The sequence below is a fragment of the Balaenoptera borealis genome (genome assembly GCF_965194805.1).
Source record: "Balaenoptera borealis genome assembly, chromosome: 1".
Taxonomy (NCBI): domain Eukaryota; kingdom Metazoa; phylum Chordata; class Mammalia; order Artiodactyla; family Balaenopteridae; genus Balaenoptera; species Balaenoptera borealis.
The window spans coordinates 148092169-148112939 of NC_138860.1; the positions used below are offsets into that span (position 1 = coordinate 148092169).

At 53.8% G+C, this 20771-nt stretch overlaps 1 protein-coding gene across 2 annotated transcripts; it reads right to left on the reverse strand.

Moving 5' to 3' along the window:
- Positions 1-814: 814 nt before the first annotated feature.
- On the reverse strand, positions 815-17181 carry BSND (barttin CLCNK type accessory subunit beta). 2 transcript variants are annotated; one of them, XM_082358847.1, is made up of 5 exons: positions 17032-17181; positions 16501-16782; positions 11823-11917; positions 9731-10000; positions 815-8869 (listed from the first exon to the last, which is right to left on the reverse strand). In XM_082358847.1, the coding sequence occupies exons 2-5, from the start codon at positions 16675-16677 to the stop codon at positions 8455-8457; spliced, it is 957 nt and encodes a 318-aa protein (XP_082214973.1). In that variant the 5' UTR covers positions 16678-16782; positions 17032-17181; the 3' UTR covers positions 815-8454. The 2 variants fall into 2 exon arrangements, with proteins under 2 accessions (XP_082214973.1, XP_082214974.1); XM_082358848.1 differs by lacking the exons at positions 16501-16782; positions 17032-17181 and adding an exon at positions 12012-12224.
- Between the last annotated feature and the right edge of the window lie 3590 nt (positions 17182-20771).

The following is a 20771-nucleotide window of genomic DNA, read 5'->3' on the forward strand; positions in this document are numbered from 1 at the left end:
CATCACTCAGAGATAATCACTTCAATTTCTTTCTATTCATACTTGCACATAGATAAAGGATCATGTTCTGTATCTGTTGGGAGTGAGTTCAGCTGCAAGCACAATAACTTAAATAAATAGGAGTTAAATGTTCTTACATAGCTAGAAGACCAGTGGTTGCTGGCTTTGGTTCACCAGTTTACAGGTCCAAAATCCCTATGATTCTTTTAGCATTTCCCTCGTGGTTGCAAGGCAGCAGCTGCAGCTCCAACCATTGCATCTGTATTCAAGGCCAGCAAAGCTAATCACTTCTGCCTTTTTAATCAAGAAAGTAAAAGCTTTTTCAGAAGTGACTCCAACAAATTTCTTTTCAGGTCTCATTGGCCAGAACTGTCAGTAAAGAATAGGATTGTCATAACTGGCTTTGGGTCAATCATAATTGATTGCCTGGGTGTAGACATGTGATCCCTCCAGACAAAATCAAGGAAGGAGGGAATTAACAGTGTTTGCTGCATTCCACTTTATAATGTATCTTTTTATCAGTTATATGTCATGAACATCTTTCCACATCAAAAAATACAGGGGCATAGGGAAAAGGGGTATATTAAAAGAAAGAAAGTAGAATGGTGGTCGCTGGGGAGCAAAGAGGGGAGAATGGGGGTTACTGTTTAATGGGTACAGAGTTTCAGTTTGGGAAGATGAACATGGAGACGGGTGGCGGGGATGGTTGCACAGTAACGTGAATGTACTAAACAGAACTGAACCGTACACTTGAAAATGGTTAAGATGGTAAGTTTTGTGATATGTGTATTTTACCACACTAAAGAAGTACAGACTCAGTTATTCGTTTAATAACTATTTGCTGAGGGCCCACAGGAACCGAAGTCAGCACCGAGGACATAATATTGAACATAATAAGCAGAGTCCTGGCCTTCACGGGGCTTAATATCGGATGGGGAATGCAGAAAGTCATCCAAGAAATTCACAAGTAAATGTGAAACTGCAATGATCACATATGTTACCAAGGAGAGGTCGGGGAAGAGGGTGTGATTCAATCAGGAGGGTCCCCATTTTAACAGCCATACACCATTCCCTCACAGAGCTGTTGCATCGTTATTTCAACAAATCTCCTACTGCTGGATGTTTAGATTCTTTCCACACTTGAGCTGTCATAAACACTGCCACAGTAAACAGCCTTCCCAAAGTCCATCTTGGTGCACCTGTCTGATTATTTCCTTGGGATAGGTTCCTACGTGTGGAAGTGCAGAATCTTGGGGCAGCCCATGTGCTGAGGCACTTAGCCTACATTGCCATACTCCTCCCCCCAAAAGCTTGCATCATTTCTATTCCCACCAGCAATGTAAGAAATCACCCTGTTCCTCCACATTCTGCCAAAAGCGTCTGTTATCATCATCTTTGTAAAACGTTGCCAGTGTTACGGGGTGAAACATGGTTTCTTGTTGTTTTAATTTCCGTTCCTTTGATTATTCCTTTGATTGACCATGTTTTCATTTGTTTCTTTTATGGGGTCACAGATCTTTCCCGTGAGTGAACTCCTTTTCTTTTCCTGTCTGATTTTTAGCGCTCTCTGTGTGAAGGATTGTGACCTCCGCCTGTCAGATGTTGCTGCACTCTTTGGGCGGCTCTGTGTGTTGCAAGGTCCTCCTCCTCGGGAGACTGCAGCCGTGTACTTGTCATCCAGCCCACTGGGGCTCTCCCACTTGCTCCAGGGTGGCAGCCACAGCCCTTCCTGGTCAAGTCCCCACCTACCCACCCGTGTCCTCTCTAGCCGTCCTCCCCATCTATCCTAAGCTCTGCTCACACCTACCCCTGGGTCACTCCTCAAACATGGTGGGGTGACTCCGGGCTCCCTGCCCTTGTCTAGGCTGCTCTCCTCTCCCTTTCTCCCCCAGTGAACCCTTAGGACGTAGCTCGGTGCAAGTCTGAGAAGCTCTTGCTGACTCTCCAGGTGGGGTCAGACCCCTACTGTGCCTCCCTCTGCCCAGCACTGACCACTCTGACCTGTCACTGTTCATTCTGCAGCTACCCCAGGGGAGGGGAGCTCCAGCTAGATAGGCATGGGTCAGACGCACCTCTCTGCCCCCAGTGCCTGGCACAGGGGGTGGCACCAAGCAGGTGATTAGAGAGTGCTTGTGGCCAGAATCAATGAATGAATGAATAAATGAATGGATGAATGAATGAAATCGACCCCTGCCTGTCTCCAGGCTGGCAGACCAGGCATCCAAAGCCTGCTGTTGCCCACCTACCCTCCACCCCAGGTCTGCTCTCATCAGGGTTAACGTGAGGATATGCAGGTGGCTTGGGAGCTTTCACCATCTGCAGAATCACCTATGGGGCCGGTTATCTGACCTGGGCACTTACTGGGTCCCTTGGACCTTCACCTGCCCTTTCCCTGGGCTCTCTCTGAACTGAACACTGCCTTGACCAGGGCTCTGGTGACTTGGATAGAAGATCCAGCCTCTGCCACATAGTCCGCTGCTCTGCTGGGCTGGTCTTGTGGTCAGCAATGAGGAATCTGGGACATTGCCTCCACCAAGGTTCAGTCCTGACCTAGCACCCACCCAGCTTCCCCTCCACAGTGGAAAAAGCCTTTCCCATGTCAGGTTGGGAACTGGAACCCTGCCACAGGCTGCGAGCTGGCTTTCTTGCCACCAATATGTGCCCTTCCATTCTCTTTTGCACATATTAACCAGAATATGTCCTTACCATTCCTTTCTTCATGTCACTCCTCTGCTCAAGAACCATCAGTGGATCCCACTTGCCCATCAGATAGAATGCGAGCTCTGCAGTAGGAATTCAAGAAGTCCTGTGACCAAGCTCCAGCCTCATTCTCTGACTCCGTCCACCATCACTCCAGCCAGGCTAGCCTCCTCCAGGTTCTTGGGACCACATCTTCCTCCTTCTTTCCTATGGAACTTTGCCTGCACCATGCCTTCTGCCTGAGATACCCTTGCCCTTTCGTCTTACCCAGCTAATTCCTGGCTTGCCACCCCACCTTCTCGGGGCCATCTTCCAACCTTTCCAGTCCTTGATAACTTGTTTAAAAACAAAAAGCTAAGCCCTTCTGCACTTTAGAATTACTTGGCTTGGCTTATTCACATTTCAGACCATCCCAGACCTCTCTGGGGGTATTTTAGGACACTGCGCTTTGAAAACTTCCCAGGAGAGTCTGATGCCACCAGCCCAGCTGGGTCCATTGACCTGCATTTGGGAAGTGCTAATAATACAGTGCTTGGATGCCAACCTCAAGTCTACACTGACTCCTGATGTCTACACGTTGTGCACATTCCCTTCTTCTCTGCAAATGGTAATGATAATAACTACCGTTTACTGAGGGCTCACCAGGCACACTCTGAGCACTCGATATGCGTGATCTCATCTAATCTTCATATGCGATTAGGTAGATATTATTAATCTCACTTTATTGATAAAGAAATTGAGGACCAGAGAGGGTAAGTCTCTTGGCCAAAGTCACACAGTTTGCCAGGGGAAGCCCAGTCCCAAACTCAGGACTGGTTATGCCAAAGCCAGAGCTCTTCATCTCTGTGCTATGTGGTCTGTGCAACAGGGCCACGAGCCTTCAGGGTGGCCATGTGTTTCAGTTCAATTTGGGTCAGTTCCATCCTCTTCCACCAGCACTATTGCCACTTGCTTTTGCTAAGTCCTGGGGATAGAGAAATGGGGGGATAGAGGCCCCTGTCCTTGAAGGACATCCCAGTCCAGGTGAGGAAACCAGCCCACACACAGTCACATAAGCAGCGCTGGGACCAGAGCAGTGCACGCCCTTTGGGAAGGACACAGAGGAAAGGGTGGGATGCAGATGGGTTCTGCCCCAGGAGGGAGAGCAAGGCCAGTTCAGGCTCCAGGGAACAGGTGGAATTTGAGCCTTGAGGGATGATAGAGAAGGGGAGGAAGGGCATTAAGCAGATGGGGTCAAGGGTCAAGTTTCCAGCGGCTATGGCACTGGAGGAAGTGGTGGACAAATCGGCTGAAAAGAACCTCAAACTCCAGGCTGAGGAGTCTGGGCTTATCCTGTGGGAAATAGGGAGTCATGGAAGGTGTGAGAGCAGGCGTGTGTCCGCCCTGAGCACCAGCACAGGGAAAGACACAGGTAGATGCTTAGTGCAACCTTGCTACCTGAATTATTGAAGTGTGTCTTTCTCCTGTCCTCACTAGGGTCGGAATCACCTGGGACTGCTGGACGAATCCTGCCAGAAGTGGAAGGCCCTACAGCTTCATCTCTTCTTCCCCGTTTAGCCCTTCTCTGGGAGGATGGGCAAATTATTCAACCTCTCAGAGCCTCCATTTCCTCATCTGTAACGTGGGGACGCACGCCAACCTTGCAGATTTTGAGGGTGAAATGAGAAATGTGCAGGTGAGCACAGCATAGTAGGTGATTATGGGTCTTGCTACGTGTGTGGACCAGGTGGCATTGGAGGAAGAGCACAGGCTCCAGGGCCCATGCTGGAATCCCAGCCCGGGCCCTGGGATGCCCATCTCTCAGGGCTGGTGGGAGGCCTCCATTCAGGGAGCACCTGATACTTAGCAGATGCTCTGTAACTTTGTTTGCTTCTTCGTCTGCCCAGGCACAAGTAATCCTGCTCCTTCTTAGCTCCCTGTCGCTTGCTGTCAGTTCCTCTGCCCCTGAGCGCCTGGCACACCATAGATGTTCTGCACCCTTTGCAAAGAGCTTTCACACGCATCTTCTCCCTGGTGAATCCACTCACCCACTGTAGCATTTATAAGGCGGACAGAGTTAATCCCCACTGTGCAGGTGAGGAACTGAGACCCGGAGAGGGAAGGAAGGACACAGACGCTGTTCAAGCACCTATGATGTGTTGGAAGCATCAACTCATTAGTTCTTCATGACATCCTGAGAGGCAGGTATTATCCTTCCCACTGCATAAATGTTGATGTTGAGGCTCAGAGAGGGGCAGTGACTTGTCCAAGGTCACACAGCAAGGAACTGGCAGAGGCTGAGTGCAAACCCAAGTCTCTCTGACTCCAAAGTCTGGGATTTAGAGCAAACATTTGCAATGTGGAGTCGTCGGACCTGTCCCCTAGGGCTGTTGAGAGGACTAAATGGGGTAATCGGTGTGAGGGTGACCAGCACCGTGCTTAAGGACCAGGAGTAGAAGTGGAATCTTGTCTACCTCCCTCTAATCGTATAGAGAACAGGGACAGAAGTCCAGGGAGGGTCACCACATGCCCAAGGTCACAGCAAGCAATCACAGAGCCCATGCTCACTGCCCCCAGGATCACTCTTTCCCAGTAAAGGGCAGGGGCCATCCCTCCCCAGAGAGTGGAAACTTCCCAAAGTCCCTCTGACCTGACGGGAGGGTGGAAAGAACAGGAATTTCTGCCATGGTACACCAATCTGGAGCCTGGGGCTGAGAGCTGGAATCCCAGGGTTTGCCAAGGCCATTCCACCAGGCCCTTTCGGCACCGCCCCTGCCCCCGGGGACCTGCATGAAGAGAGGGGCCATCCCAGGGGCCCATGTTCTTAGAGGACTGAAAGTTGGCAAGGTCAAGGGAACAGAGCACAATGGAGGTGGCAAATCAGAGAGTTGGGGTGGTTGGAGCTGAACAGAAGAGCAGCCGCAGACTCTTCTTTTCAAATGAAATCCACAGCACATTCTGCCCCCCAACTGCGTGACCCCACAGTCACCAGCAGGCCCCAGAGGAGCAGGGAGGCTGAGAAAGAAGGGCAGCCTGACAGCCAGGGGCCGGCCTGCCCCTCACAGCTGGGCCCCGGTGGTCTTCTGATGAAGTCGAACAATTTCACAGAATATCAGCATCAGACAAGGCACTCTGTGACCATGATGGGTCAAGACAAATCCAGACCACCGGTAGCTACGGCTGAGCATAGCAACCAAGAGCATTGTCCAAATTACGTCAGTGACCACACAACCCTCTCCTGGCTGGAGCATGACTGCTGCTTCTTTGCCATTTGCATCCTTAGCTTGGTCTCCTACATAGGACTGATTAAGATGCCCCACCACGGATTAGCCCTGCTTCCCAACAGCATCCAATCTGGAGCCCTCTTCCTCAGACCCTCCCCCAAGTCACCTCACACAAGCCCAAATCCCATATAAGTCCTTTCTCACACCCTCTTACAGAGACGCCTCATAGATCCCACGGGGTTTCTCCCCTCACTGCAGTGAGCCACAAACCCAACTATTAACCACAGGCAAGCTCCTGGTGGTCCTCACCTGCAGGGCGCCAGCAGATGGATCTCATCAAATCCCCCCCCAGCCCCCCGCCATCGCCACCACCACCTAACCCTGCAAAAGGCAAAGCCCAGGATCCGTCACCTCCCTCTCACAGGTGAGGAAAGTGAGGTCCAAGCCCAAGGTCACAGAGTAGGGTGAATATGTAGTTTATCGTCCCAAGGGGATACTTTCGAGGGTGAAAGGACGCACTACTGCTAACTAGGCAGGGACAGTGGGCCTAAACCAGGACTTTCCCGGGCAGGCCAGGCGAGTGGTCTCCCAATCAAGCAGCAAGAAAGCGGGGGAGCCGGACGGGGGTCGAAGCCCGGCCCAGCCATCTGTGTCCCTGCGCCCTCCCAGGGACAGGGTTCCCTCCGTGGACGGGCCTGGCAACCAGAGACTCCTGGTTCTCCGCTGAGGTCTGGGGGTGCCCTGCAGTGTGATGCCTGGGCGTGGGCCACACCCAGGTTTCCACGCACACAGCTGTCCCAGCCGGCCACGCCACCGTGTTTGGTGTTGGCTTTCCAGAGAGTTCCCTCAATGATGCCTCGTTTATCCTGCCCAGAGGGAGACTGGGGGTATGGGAGGGGTTCACATAAAAGAATTTGCAGGTGAATGAAGGTGACCACTCTAAACACTGAAAACTTTTTTATTTTAGCCTTTCACACTGGTGTTCTTTCTGATGCGGTCACCCCTTCCCTGCGTGAGTGAGCAGAGAGCAGGAACGGGCCGTGAGCAGGAACATCTGTTACAGCAGAGGCTTTCCTACGGGAGGTAGCAATGACCCAGAAAGGAGAGGGACGGGGTCCTAGGGGCGTGCCCTTCCCTTGGCCGTGAACCCAACCCTGACCCAGAGGCCCAGCCCAGGTGAAGGCCAGCCCTCTCAGGAGGCCCAGGCTGCAAGCTCTGAACGTGGGGACGTAGGATGAGGTAGTGCCACCATCCCTTTGATGGGGCGCAGAGGGGCTTTGCAGAGATCAGCCTAAGAAAAGCGTCACTCGGTGATGCTACCATACGGTGATATCTCCAGGGGCTGCTCAGGCAGCTGGAGCTATTTGTCCCTGCGCTCGATGGCCCCAACGGTTGTGTGGGTGTCACTCTGCTGCCTCTGGTGTGACAATCTTTAACTCCTCTGTTCCCACCTCAGTTTGTGCTCTGCACTCTGTGCTAACTTACAAGACACCAGGCTCAGTGGACTGGGAGCCCTTCGAGGGTGAGAACTATCATCAGTTTGTGTCTCTTTCCTCCTAAAGATCCCAGCTTAGCGTCTGGCACACAGTAGATGCTCAGTAAATGCCACCTGAACCAAGTTAGTTAAGTCAGGAGTCTGAGACTCAGGGAAGTGGGGAAGACAGCATTCCCTGCAAAAGGCTCGTGGGTTCTGGTCACTTCTGTACATGCTCAGTGACCACCAGCTGAGCACAGGAGAGACCGAGGTGAGTAAAGCAAAGGTGCTGACCTTGAGCAGGCAGCCATGCTCCATGATAAATGCGCAAGACCCAGAGACGGCCCAGAGGTGGCACACGGGAGCCAGGACTAACTCGGCCCAGAAGCGGTGACATCAGGAAAAGCTTTCAGAAGAGGGATGTCTGTGCAGAGGTTTGAAGGATGAGCCTGAATTTGCCAGGCAGACAAGGGACAAAGGGCATCCGGGCAGAGGAGACAGCTTGGCAAGGGCATGGGGCAGCAGGGTGAGCGTGGGGTGGGGCTGACCAGGAAGAAAGCTGGGAGGTCAGCAGAGGTCACTCATGGAAGATGTTGGATCCCAGAGCTACAGGAGCCACAGGAGGGATGCGGGCCGGGGACGTTAGCGCTGAGTGAAGACGAATCATGCCATCCCCCGGCTGCACTAAAAGACGCAACAGGAACAAGAACCCTGAGAGGCCCTCACAGAGGATCGGGGACACGGGGGTAGCACCCAGGAGGGTTCCTGCTCAGAGGCCAGCTCTGGGGGGAGGCAGAAAGGGCTCTTGAGGGCCCTGGCTGCTGCAGATCTTCTCAACTAATCATATTTTACCTTCAAAGCTTTACAAAAAGTATTAATAATCGGAACAGCAATGGCCCAGTAATGTAATCATCTCCTCCCTGTGCATTTCTGTGCAGTTCTCAAAATGCTCTCGGGTCCACTGTCTCCTGTGAACCTCCATCTAACCCCATTTTGCAGGTAGTGAAACTGAAATCCTGTGTGGTCACATCGGGGTTAGCCCCGGAGCTGGGCTAGAACCCAGGGAGCAGTTCCATGTCAGCCCTGGGCGTCAGGCTCAAAGCCCAGTTCCTTGTCCGGAAGGGGGTCCCCAGGGCTGTCGGGAAGCCCGTAGTACAAGTCTTCCTCTTCCTGCTCCGGCTCCTCTGTACCTGCGTCCGAAGCCTCCTCTTCCTCCCACTTTGTCCTCGGGGGTCTCTGCCAGGACCTGGGCAGGGCTGCCACCTGTAGCTGCTTCTCTGGAGGCACATCTTCCAATGCTGGGGCATCAATCAGGGCAAAGTCATGGAAGCGGTCCAGCCGGCACCTGCAAGCCTGGGGCTCCGGGGGTGCAGGCCGGGGCTCCGCCCCCTCAGATGGTGCCAGGTTGGGGCTGCTGCCCTCACTGGAGCCCACGTCCAGGTCATCTTGGAAGGAAGCCAAGGGTGCAGGGCCCTGGGGACAGGTCGGGGGGCTGCAGGGGCAAAGGCGGAAAGGGCGAGGGTAGCTCTGAGTCAGACTGCCTGGGTCCAAATCCTAGCCACTAGCTGCAAGGCCCAGGGTAGGTGAGTTCACCTGTCTGGGCCTCAGTTCCCTCCTCTGTAAAATGGGGGAAATAATAGCATTGACTCCTATGTTTATCCCTGAGATTTACAACAGATAATGAACGCAAAGCACTTTGCACAAGGCCTGGCACATAGTAGGTGCTCAAGAAAAGGGCCATTATTATGTTATCCAAACCAGGTCGCTCCTCTGCCTCTCCAATCACTTGGAGGTCTCCTCTGGGCCCACGATCCCTGTCACACTGGGTGTCACTTTTTGTTCCCTTGTGTGCCTCCCCCATTAGACGAGGAGCTCCCGCAGGGTAGGGGCTGTCAAGGGCTGGCAGGGAGTAGGTACCCAGTAATGCTGGTGGATGAGTGACCACTTGGATGAATGAGGAACCCAGTTCATGAACAGCTGGGGACAGGGCGGGGCGGGGAGTGACCTGACTGAGGTCACAGAGCACATCAGTGGCAGAGCCTGGATTTGAACTCAGGTCCTCTGGCTCCCTGCCCTGGCCCCTCGTGGCGAGTTTTCGGACAACTCTGAGGTAGGACTGATTATTCCCATGTGGGGAAAGTGAGGCTCGGGAAGGTGAGGAACATCCGAAGGTTACACAGCAGAGGAGCTGGGATTTGAACCCAGGCCCATCTAAGCCGAGACCCATGTGTCTGCTACCCCTGCTGCTTCTCAGGGTGTCTCCAGCCTCTCTACTCCCCAGTGTCCCCCGCCACCTCTCAGTGGCCACACCCCTCCTCCTTCACCCCAGCGCCCCTACGCTCCGTGCACTCACCCGGGCCTGCCCTGACTTGGGTCTCTTTCTCCCTCGTCCTGGTCCGAGCCCCTGTGGATGACCACGGAGGCTTCCAACAGGCCCTGAGGGTCGCGAGGGCCACCTTCTCCTCCATCGCTGGCTCCTGGCTGTGGCCGTCCCGGCTTAGGAGCCAGGACGGGGTGGGGGTCTTCGCTGTAGCCCATGACCTTCATCTGCACGTGGCTGAAGTCCGGCAGGCTCTGGTCATAGGCGGCTTCCTCCCACAGCCTGACGTAGGAGGTCCGGGGGCTGGGGGGATGGGGCACAGCAGACAGCGGGAGAGAGAACAGGCAGGTGGGCAAAGATTCGATCAACAGATGTCAGTGCCGTCCTCTGGCCCACCTGCTCCATGTACCGGCTCTCCCCCGATCACAGAGAAGCCTCTGCGGGTGGTTACTGTACCCAGTTCATTGATGAGGAGGCTGAGGCCCAACAAGTTAAGTTGAGAGGCAGAGCTCAGACCCTCAGTCCAGTGTTCCTTTCACCCGCGTCTCCAAAGTTAACCCCAAGGCTGCGACTGTCAAATGAAGAGCAGTTCGCGTTGACTGAGCGTTTGCTGGGTTCTAGACGGTGGCCTGAAGCCTTTACATTTATCATCCCATTTATTGTGAACGACACCTTGAAGCAGCATGGTCGTTCCCACTTTTCAGATGAGGACAGAGCAACAGTAAGAACCAGCTACTGAGTGTTCCTTGCGGGCCGGGCTCTATCAGTTAGCTCACCTAACCCTCACTGTAACTCTGGGAGATACTGGAGGAAGCTGAGGCACAGACACCTTAGCTGGCCTGCCCAGGTGGCACAGACCTAGGGGGTGGTACTGGGGCTCCAAGCACCACTTTCTCCACTGCTCTCTACAGTCCAGGGCTGGGAGCAGCAGGGAGGAGCGCAGGCTCAGGGTGGCCTGAGCCCCAGCTCTGTTCTAGCAGCTCTCCCTGTGTGACCAGCCCTGAGGCTGGCCCCCACACCCACCCACCCAGGTCTGGTCTGGTGTTGACTCCCCATGAGGTTTGGGGCTTGTGATTGCACTTCTTGAGCCTCAGTTTCCACATCTGTATAACGGGCCTGCCACCCCCCACTTCACAGGGTTTCTATGAGGACTGACAGAAGAAATGGGCACAAAATGCCTGACTTGGTCTCTGGTGCTTTGGAAGCACTTCCTAGTAATGATGGCAAAGGCTTATAGAGGGCCCGCTATGCCCCAGGCTCTGTTCTTAGTACTTGGCTTATTAAAGTCCACCATCCATATCCCAGGTTCCGCATCGCAGATTCAACCAACCATGGATCTAAAATTTTTTTTTTTTAAGTTCCAGTAAGTTCCAAATAGCAAAACTTGAATTTGCCACACACTGGCAACTATTCACATAGCATTTACATTGTATTAAATATTATTAGTAACCTAGAGATGATTTAAAGCATATGGGAGGATGTACATAGATTGCAAGCAAATACTAAGCCATTTTATATAAGGGACTTGAGCATCTGCAGATTTTGGTGTACGTGGTGGGAGAGGGTGTCTGGAACTCATCCCCTACAGATACTGAGGGACGGCTGTATTATCTCACTTAGCCCTCCCTGAAGCCTAGGAGGAAGGTATATTAGTAACCCTATTTCACAGATGGGGCAAAGAGAGGCAGGTTGCTTTCCCAAAGTCACCCAGCCAAAAAGTAGCAGGGCCCCAGGGCTGTGCCTTGGCCATCATTATGCCTCTTCTTTGCTAGAGTAGTAGTAGTCACCACTGTGTGGGATTTAGGGTCACACCTATTTTTGATTTCTGGTCTGCCACTACTTCGCTGTAAGACAGGACAAAAATCCCTGAGCCTCAGTTTCCTCATCTGTGAAATGGTAATAATAACGCTCACCTCATAGAACTGAGAGGTCAAAACAATCCGTGATTTCTGATAGTATGTTCTCAGTAAGTGGGAAGGCAAAGCCAGAGCCTGGGGCGGCGGGGAGACACCGCCCACCCCTCCTGCCGCCCCCTCCTTGGCAGGGGGAAGACTGGCCTGAGGGCCTCACTGCCCCTCCCCTCCCTCCACTGCCCCACCCCCGCCCCAGAGGGCCCGGCACCCACCTCTTCATCTCAGCAGTGAGCCCGTTTTCCAGCAGGCCCAGCGCCTTCGGTGACAGGATGCCTTGGAAGTCAGAGTCAGCGGGTACGAAGGTGATCTGCAGGGCAAAGGGGAGAAGGCTTCTCTGCAGCTACCCACACCCATCCGTGGTCACTGCTCCCCCAGAGCACGGGCCTAACATCTCCACATACCCTAGGAGAGAGGCCTGACAAGGGAGGCCACCCCGTTTGACAGGAGGGTGCCTGCTCAGGGCCCAGCACCTGTGGCTGGCTGGACCTCTGGGCTCCTGCTCCCGCTGGCTCTTCATTCACCCAGCGCTCATTGAGCATCAGCTGTGTGCCAGGCACTCCTCTAGGCACTAGGGGGCAGCAATGAGTGAATGAGACGAACACCCCTGCCCTGGGGGGAGGTTATATCTTGTCATTTCCAGGGGTCCTCATCCAGTGCCCAGCACATGCCCGACCCGGAGTAGGCCCTTCATCCGCATCTGGTGAGTGAGTGGGAAACAGTTCATGTGTTTCTTGGCACGGACAGAGGCTGCAGTGGGGAGGACAAAGAAGTGGATGGCTGAGGTTGTGCCTACACTACTGAACTGTTCACTTAAAAATGGTTAAGATGGTAAATTTTATGTTATGTATATTTTACAATTTAAAAAAGTAGGACTAGTAATGCCTGTCTCCTGGATTCCATGAGATAACATATAAGGAGTCCCCCAGCACAGAGCCTGGCACGCAGTAGCTGCTCAGTAAATCATAGTTTGATGCTACTGAAGATGAAGTTACCTGACTTCTCTGAGTCTTGTTCTCCTCAGCTGAAAATTTGTTCACCAAATATTTGATGAGACCCCATTGTGTTATACCAGGTTCATAAATAGCAGCCCCTTTTCTCCCTTCCCATAGAGTACGGTGAAAGAAAGACATTTGTCTGCACCAGGAAAGCACCCAATCCCGCTGGGGAGAAGGGAATGATAGATGGATGTGTTCTTAGAACTCCTGTGAGGGGTAAGCTTCCCCCAGATGTCTGGAAATGAGGGAGGGGCCTGGGTATCTTCCACACCCACTTACTATGTCCTGCACTTGCCAGCTGACTCTGTATTTCCTAGAAGCTGCCCCTTCCTCCAGTCATCCTCTTCCTCCTCCTCATAATCACCACTACCACCACCACCACCACCACCACCATCTCCATCAACATCATAGTTATGTCATCACCATCAACATCAGCACCAGCGCCTTCATCACCATCACCATCATCATTATCACTCTATAGCATCATTATCATTGCCACTGTGAAAAGCCTGGAGGAGAAGGAAAGTCCTGAGAATCTTACAACACAAATTCTTTTAAGAAAGGGTGACAGGCAGAGTTGAAGCTGGGGAGAGGAGATCAGATCATAAAGATCCCAGAGCATCAGGCTAAGAAATTCAGCCTTTATCCAGAAGCAATAGGAGCCCTGGAGGAGTTCTCAGCAGGAGAATACATAGCCAGATTTATGTTCAGGCAGAGTTTTGAGCAGTCCCCAAAGGGAGGGAACAGAGGGATGGAGGGAGGCCCATGGAGAGGACCAATCCATCAACCACCAATCAGGGGCCTGGTCCTGGGCTCCAGCAGAGCAGGCAGGAGTGGGGAGTGGGCGACTTGTAGGCAGAATCAGAAGCCAGACAGGGAGAGGCCCTGCTTTCCCAGACAATCCTTCCCCTTCTCCCAGTTCCCCTGCCCCATCTCAGCTAATGGGCACAGCATCCCCGACGGTCCCACCTGCTAGACTTGCCCCGAATCCTCCTTCGCTCTCAAGCCTGAGGCCCAGCTGACCACCAAATCTGACCAAGTCTACTTCAGAAATTCAATAAAATAAGCTGGATGGGAGTCCAGGGCCACGCCCAGCCACAGCAGGTACTATATGTTTGATGAACTGGAAATGTCTTCTCAGCTCCTACAGCCTTGGGTTCAAGCTCTGCCTTAGTCTAGGAGATGATCATCCTCCCTTGGACCAGAGAAGGAGCCTCCCCCACTGGCCTGGTGGCTCTTGAACCTTCCTCCTCCCAGATGTCAGCCTGATAGCTTCCTTGAACTGCAAAGCTGCTCCCAGCCCTCTCTCATCCCATCCACTAAAGGGTCAGGTCCAAATTCCTCAGCATGGCATCCAGGTCCCGTGGACCCGAGCCCCATTCCCTCTCCGCCTTACTTCGCTCCCCACACCCTCCGGCAGCCAGGCTGACCCACTTGCCTTGTTCTTTCACCTCATGTCTTTGCTCATGCTGTTCCTTCTGCCTGGAATTTCTTTCCCCATCTTTTCTGCCTGGTGAACTTCTACTTAACCTACAAACCCCAGCTCATCTTCCCTGTGAAGCCCACTCCCTCCCCATCAGGCAGAAAATTGTCTCCTGCATGAGACCCCCAGGGCCCCAAAGACAGGGACAGCTTAATTCGCATGGGTACTGGCTACCCTTTCCCCCGTATCATAATCGGCTAATTCCATTCCCTTATATTTATATTTTTTTCAATCCAGAAAATTCCCATTCGTCAGGCACTGAGGCAGGGGAGGATCTGGCTGGGAGGATGGGCACCAGCATTTGCTGAGGGCTCCGATGGCCCGGGCTCCAATGAGACAATGTGGGAGACTGGGACCCTCGTCTAGCACACCTCCCTGGTTTACGACACACTTCCCTCCCCTCCTTTAGTGTTCCAGCCCTAACAGCCTGCGTCCCTGAAACACACACCCACGTCTGTGCTCACACACCTGCACACACATCCAGAGACCCGCCCAAAGCCACAAACACCTGTCCTGAGAACGCTGCCTTCACATTGGCTCCAGGCCAGGCGTGATGCCAGGTCCCCCACCTACAAGCCCCCACTGGCTCCTCCACAGGCCCGGGCGAGCCTCTGCCAAGGCCACAGAAGTGGGGCACAGGGAGGGGCATTTGAGTCAGGGCCTGGTGGGCACTGAAACCTGTGCCGTTTCTGACCCACCATGCGGCCTCCACAGCACAGGAACACGTGAATCTATCAACAGTTACTCATTAATACCCAGCAATATTCCCTCCTCCCCCGCCCCCCGCTCCCTCATCCCCACTGCCACCCGGTCACTCTGCCCACCGACCACAGCCAGCTCTGTGAAGGGGGTGAGGGCAGGAAGGACACTCCCCCCACCCCATCCCGGCCATCACCTTGCTGTCCCCCAGGGTCCAGCCTCCTCACCGGGAGGAGGATGACGATGGAGGTGGTGGTGATGTGGGCGGCTCGGGCCCCAGGGCCCTCTTCTCCCGGTGACCTCTGCTTAGGACACTGAACAGAGAGAGGCGAGTTGACTGTAAACTGCTCGGTAAATGACCACAAACCAGCCCGGACCGCCTCAGTGCTGAATGAACGCGCTAACTGCCCGGGGCTTCCCACAGAGGAGACAGGACGGGGAGAGCCGAACCCAGGCCCCCAGGAGCCTCCTCCCTCCTCCCAAACCCCAGCACAGCCATCCAGGCAAGAGGCGAGGAGGGGGCTGAGGGTGTGAGGCTGCCTGGGGCCTGGAGCCCCGGATGGCAGGACCAGCAAGGCCCTTAAGATGCACGCTCTTTCCCACCCCCTCTTCCTGACTCACGTATTCTGCAAATGTGGAAACTGAGGCTCAGAGAGGGAAGGGGCTTGACCAAAGTCTCCCAGGTAGTTAGAGGCAGAGCCCAAGTTAGAATCCATGCTTCTTTCCTTGTCTCCCTGGGTCTATCTGACCAGCTGCTGTGACCTTGGAGAAATCACTCAACCTCTCTGGGCACTGAAGGATTACAACTCCTGATAGGCCCATTTCACAGGGTTGTTGAGAGGATCACTAACAGTAAGGGTGGCAGCGCTTCACCTAAATATAACACTCTACAGTTTACAAAACTGCCCATCTCTTTTCTGTTCTCCATAATAACTCTGTGAGCCTGGGAGAAATAGGAGCTCGGGGCCTCATTTTGCAGATGAAAGAAACTGAGGCTCAGAAAGATAAAGGTCACACAGAGAGTTTGGAGCAGAGCTAGAACTAGAACTCAAGATTCCCAAACCAGTGCTCTTCCCATCACTAAGTCACATATTAGGCTAGGAGTCCATTAAAACTTCAAAAGATAGAGCTGCCTAACCCATGCCATCAACGTTACAGCTGACCCACCCAGAGCACTCAGCAGCCCTGGGACACAGGGATCGCCCTCCCGAGGTGGAGGGTTATGCTTTAGGCGACACACATCTGAGCTCTGATCCCACCCCTGACACTTAGGAGCTGTGGGACCTCACTTTCTGAGCCCCGGGCTTCTCTAGTGTAAAATAGAACTTCAAAGGTACCAAAAAGTTCAGGATAAGGACTGAACTGCACCAAGGATGCAGGCGTGCCTGGCAGGCAGCAAGCCCTCATAAGCTCCGGTTTCAAGCACCTGAACTGTGTGGTGGGTTTTGCTGCGTCTCCCCCATGGTGCCTAGTTCAAGGCTGCAGATCCAGGGGTCTCCTGATCAATCTTTATGATAAGGGATAGATGGATGGATGGATGATGGATGGATGGATGGGTGGATGCTCAGGAGAGTGGAGATAAGAAAAGAAGGGGTAAAGGGGAAAGGATAACAAGATGATTGAAAGATGGGGGATTGATGCCTGGAATAGAGGCACAGCCCCAGGCCCTACTGGGCCCTGGCCCCCAGGCCACCTGTCCCCACTACCACCTACCTTGGGGTAGCACTGGCACATGCTCCAGATGACACCCCCGATCACCATGACACCGCCCACAGCGTAGAAGGTGCCGTAGACCTGGGGCCGGTCGTGGCTCATGAGGAAAGTGCCGAGGGCCAGCAGGAAGAGCCCCAGCATGATGAAGCCGATGCGGAAGGTCTTCTCATCAGCCATCGCTGCCTGGCCAGGCCTGGCCTGTGCGCCACCCGCGGAGGGACGCCAATGAACCAGCCAGCCGTCTCCACACGCTCACACCAGAGGAGTGACGCTCCGGGATCGCTGTAGATCAGGGCTTAAGGTAAGAGGGAGGGAGGCTCCCTTCGGGTCCAGCTCAGCCCCTGGGAGCACCAGTTCTCCAGGCTGGAGGAGCTACGCTTGGGTGGCCATGTGCTCCCACCTTCACTCCCTCTCACCTTCCCTCTGGGCCCTCTGGAGTGTGTGGGAATCCGAGTGAGGGAGACACGAGGGAAGGAAGGGGAGGTTCCAGGGGCTGGGTCTCAGCCAAGGCTTTGACATCACCTCATTTACCTGTTTGGGGCCAAGCTGGGCCGACAGGTGGCCCCGCACCGTCCAGCCACGGGAAGCAGATACAGTGCTGCAGCCCAAAGACATCAAAATGCCACTGGAGGACCCCACAAGGTCCCACAGGCTGGCATTTTAGAATCCTGAAGAATTCTAGACTCTCCAAGGTCATGTGCCCATCTGGCCCCTATTTATTTGACCGTGGCTGCACGCATGGCTCTGTTCTAAACATGTGACGCATATTAACTCATTTAAGGAACCCCGTGAGGCAGGTATTACTATCCCCACTTTACAAATGAAGACACAAACAAGTAACTTGCCCAAGGTCACGCAGCTAGAAAAGGCAGAGCAGCTGGGATTTAAACCCAGAGGCCGTGGGTCCACAGTATTGCCACTGGGTGATACTGCCTAACTGTAGCACAAGGGTTAAACGTGCAGGCTCTGGTGGCTGGACAGACTGCCTGGGCTTGGGTTCTGGTTCCTCTATCATGGCGCAGTGTGGTCTTGGTCAAGTTACCTCCTGTGCCTCAGTTTTCCTCCTCTCTACAATGGGGATAATAATAGCAACTCACAGGATTGGCTCTATCCCCAGGCCTGGCCTCCCTGAGTGCCTCTGTCCCCTTCCCATACCCTGTGCTCCAGCCAGGCCTGCTGGCTCTGAGCTGGCCATGGTGAGGCAATGCCCCTCTAGGGTGTGAATGGCCGACAGCAATTTCCTTGCCTCCTAACCTAGGAAGATGCCTTCATCCTAAGAATGACACTCTAATGGTGGAATTTCAGTCCTGGGGACAGGATGATGGTAAAAATCAGATTCCCTTACAGGATTATAGGAAAACGAGGGTCAACAGTATCTCTAAAAGAAAATGTTAACATGTTGTTTGTATGGTATTGAATTGCCGCTGCAGGATAAAAGGCTTTCATTTGGCATCCTGACTTCATAGGTTTGGGGATTTTCCTGTTTGTGATCGTCACCCTCTCCCTCCTCCCCAAAACAAGCTGTGCTGGTTCCCGACATCACACCTGTGCTCACGTGATACCCTCTGGCGTCGCTGCCCACAGCGCCTTGGGGTTTCATTGTGAAGCTGTTTCTCCTTCACCAGCCCTCAGACCCAGAACTTACAGTTTGCGGAGTCGGTCCCCTGTAGCAGAGCTTGGGGGACCCTCCCAGTGAGAGGCTGCCTAGGGGTCAGAGGAGGGCTGAGAGGCACCAGGTGACATCCATGTTTGTTTCCCGGGGTGACCTTGGCCTGGTGGCTCCGCTCTGGGCTTGAGTCTTGTCATCAGTGATGGAAGGTGGTATTAGGCCACCTCCCAGGGGTTGTGGAGGGAAGTGACATGATGGAGGGAAAAATGCTTTGTAATCTGGGATTATTTACAGGGCAGGACCGTCCAGGGAAATACTATTATAATCATCTCTTACAGGCTCAGTGAAGAGAGGCTACGTGCCCCTCCCAGAAAAGGAGACCGGGGCCCAGAGGGGCCTCAGCCTGTCTGTCTGGTCCTGAAGCCCTGGCCCACGGCGGGATTGGATCTGCGGGGTCGCGGGATCCCCTCTCGCGCCCCCTGGTGGCCATCGTAGCACGCGCTTGGCGAGGTGCTTTCACACCCGGTAGGTCATGCCTGAAACCCGCAGCCCCGTGAGGGGCGCAGGGAAGAGGTTATCGTGCCTATTTCACAGGCGAGGAAACCGACCCCGGGCAGATTTCCCCAAAGAGCTCCGCAAACTGAATCGGGGGCTGAGCGGTGACCGGGATCCACACAGTCCCAGCCCCATAGTGGATGGATCGGATCTGGTCCTTAGGGCTTCCTGAGAGTCCTCCTGGTCACCCAAGCACTCTCCGTGTCTCCCCATCTTTTCTTTCCTCATCAAGACCCGGCCTCCTTTGCACCTTTTCTCTCCTTAAAAGAGGGGGGTAGGGGGGAAGTGGCAACGAGTAAGAAGCTCTGGGACAAGTAGGTGCTCGGTAAAATGGGTCTAGTCTAACCTCTTCCACAGAGCCGCGGTGAGGGTTAAGCGGGGACACGTGAGTACCGGGCATTGGAAGTATTGGGTCATCCGCGGTTCCCGCTCACGTCGCACCCGCCTCTGACTTCTGCCTCCTTCCCTGAAAAGCGGGGTGAGTGGGAGGAGCGGTTGCGGAGCCTGCCATCTTCCAGCAGAGGACGCGATAACCACGGTTTTCTTCCGGTCTACAGGATTCGGGGTCCTAGCAAGATCCTAAGAGCTGCTGCAGGGAGGGGAAACATCACACCCATTTGACCGATGCAGAAACTGAGGCTCTGCATCAGTAATGGCCCAAGATCACAGAACCTATAAATAGCAGAGCCAGGGTTCAAGCCAGGCCCCACGTCCGTCTCTTCTTGAGCACCTGCTTCGTGCAGGACGCTGAGGTACGAGGTGTCTGATGAACACGGGTTTTCAGTGTGATGGCACTTGGTCCTGTCTTCTGGGGCACAACATGATAAAGGCTCTGAGATATGCCTGAGGTCCAGCAGGTGCACAAAGCAGACAGAGGGAGAAACTGGGGTGGAGGGGGAGGAATGAAGGGACAGATTCTCAGGAGGGATTCTTGAGAAGCCAGTTGGAGTTCTGTCAGGGCAGGAAAAGCAGTTCAGGCAAAGAGACCAGTGTGTGCAAAGGCCCAGAGGCAAGTAAGCACTGACACGTAGCTGGAGGTAAAACTCTAAATGCTGTGTGCACGTTCACTCCTACACTGTGTACTCCTCCCCTTCCTGCTCCTCCATGTCAAACCCATCCTTCCACCGCCTGGATATCCTAGCCAACATCCTCACCTCCCCTCTCACACCCACATCCTATTGGCCCTGCCTCCGAGTTAGGAGAATCCAATCACTTCTCCCTCCCCACTACTGCTCATCACCCTGGTCTTGAGCTCAGAGAGGCGGCAGTGAGTGGTGGCGTGAAGCGAGATCTTAATTCCCTGCCCAGGAATTGAACCCGGGTAGCTTGGATGACAACCAGGAATCCTAGCCACCACACCCCCTGGCTCTTGCCCCCAGTGAAAAATGCATTTCTCACGGAGGCAAAACTGTAAAAAACGGTCAAAGTTTATTATTAGAGACATAGCACAACAAGAAGTGGGAGAGCACACAGAGAAACAGTTTGTTCAGTTAAGACAGAAGCAAGGCAGAGATGCACACCTGGAGAGAAAGGGTGTGGGCATCCTCTCTAATGAGGAGGAGTGGGGTAAAGGGGCGGTTAAGTCATTCATACAGGGCAGTTCTTCCGGTCTTTGTTTACATTTGGCCGATTATCTTGTTTCTTTTTCCACACCTGCCCTGCCCTAGGGCCCTCCCCAACGTGCGTGCACAACTTTTTTCCAAAATGGATTCCAGCCCAGAGGCCTATGGGACAGCCTTAGCATCACATATTATGAGGTGGTGCCCCCTCCTTTTTGAGCCCCAAGGAGCATTTCTGTGCATGTGCAATGTTTCCATTGCCCCAAGGATGGGAAATATATGACCTCTTGACCTTTTAACAGGGTTTAGCCCCTCTGTCCCTGCCATAAAAATGTCCAAAATCCGGTTATTTACCCTATTTCTGTTGCTGGTTTTTATATCAAGGCGCAGATCTCAAAATATTGACGGGAGTCCGGTCAAAAATATGTAGTCCTGGAGCCCATTTGTTTCTTGCTTCAGGAAACGTAAACAGGGGGCTGGGAATGAATGTCTGGCCTGGAGCCCATCTTCTTCTCACCCCAGGAAGTGTGAACGGGAGGCTAGTTGTA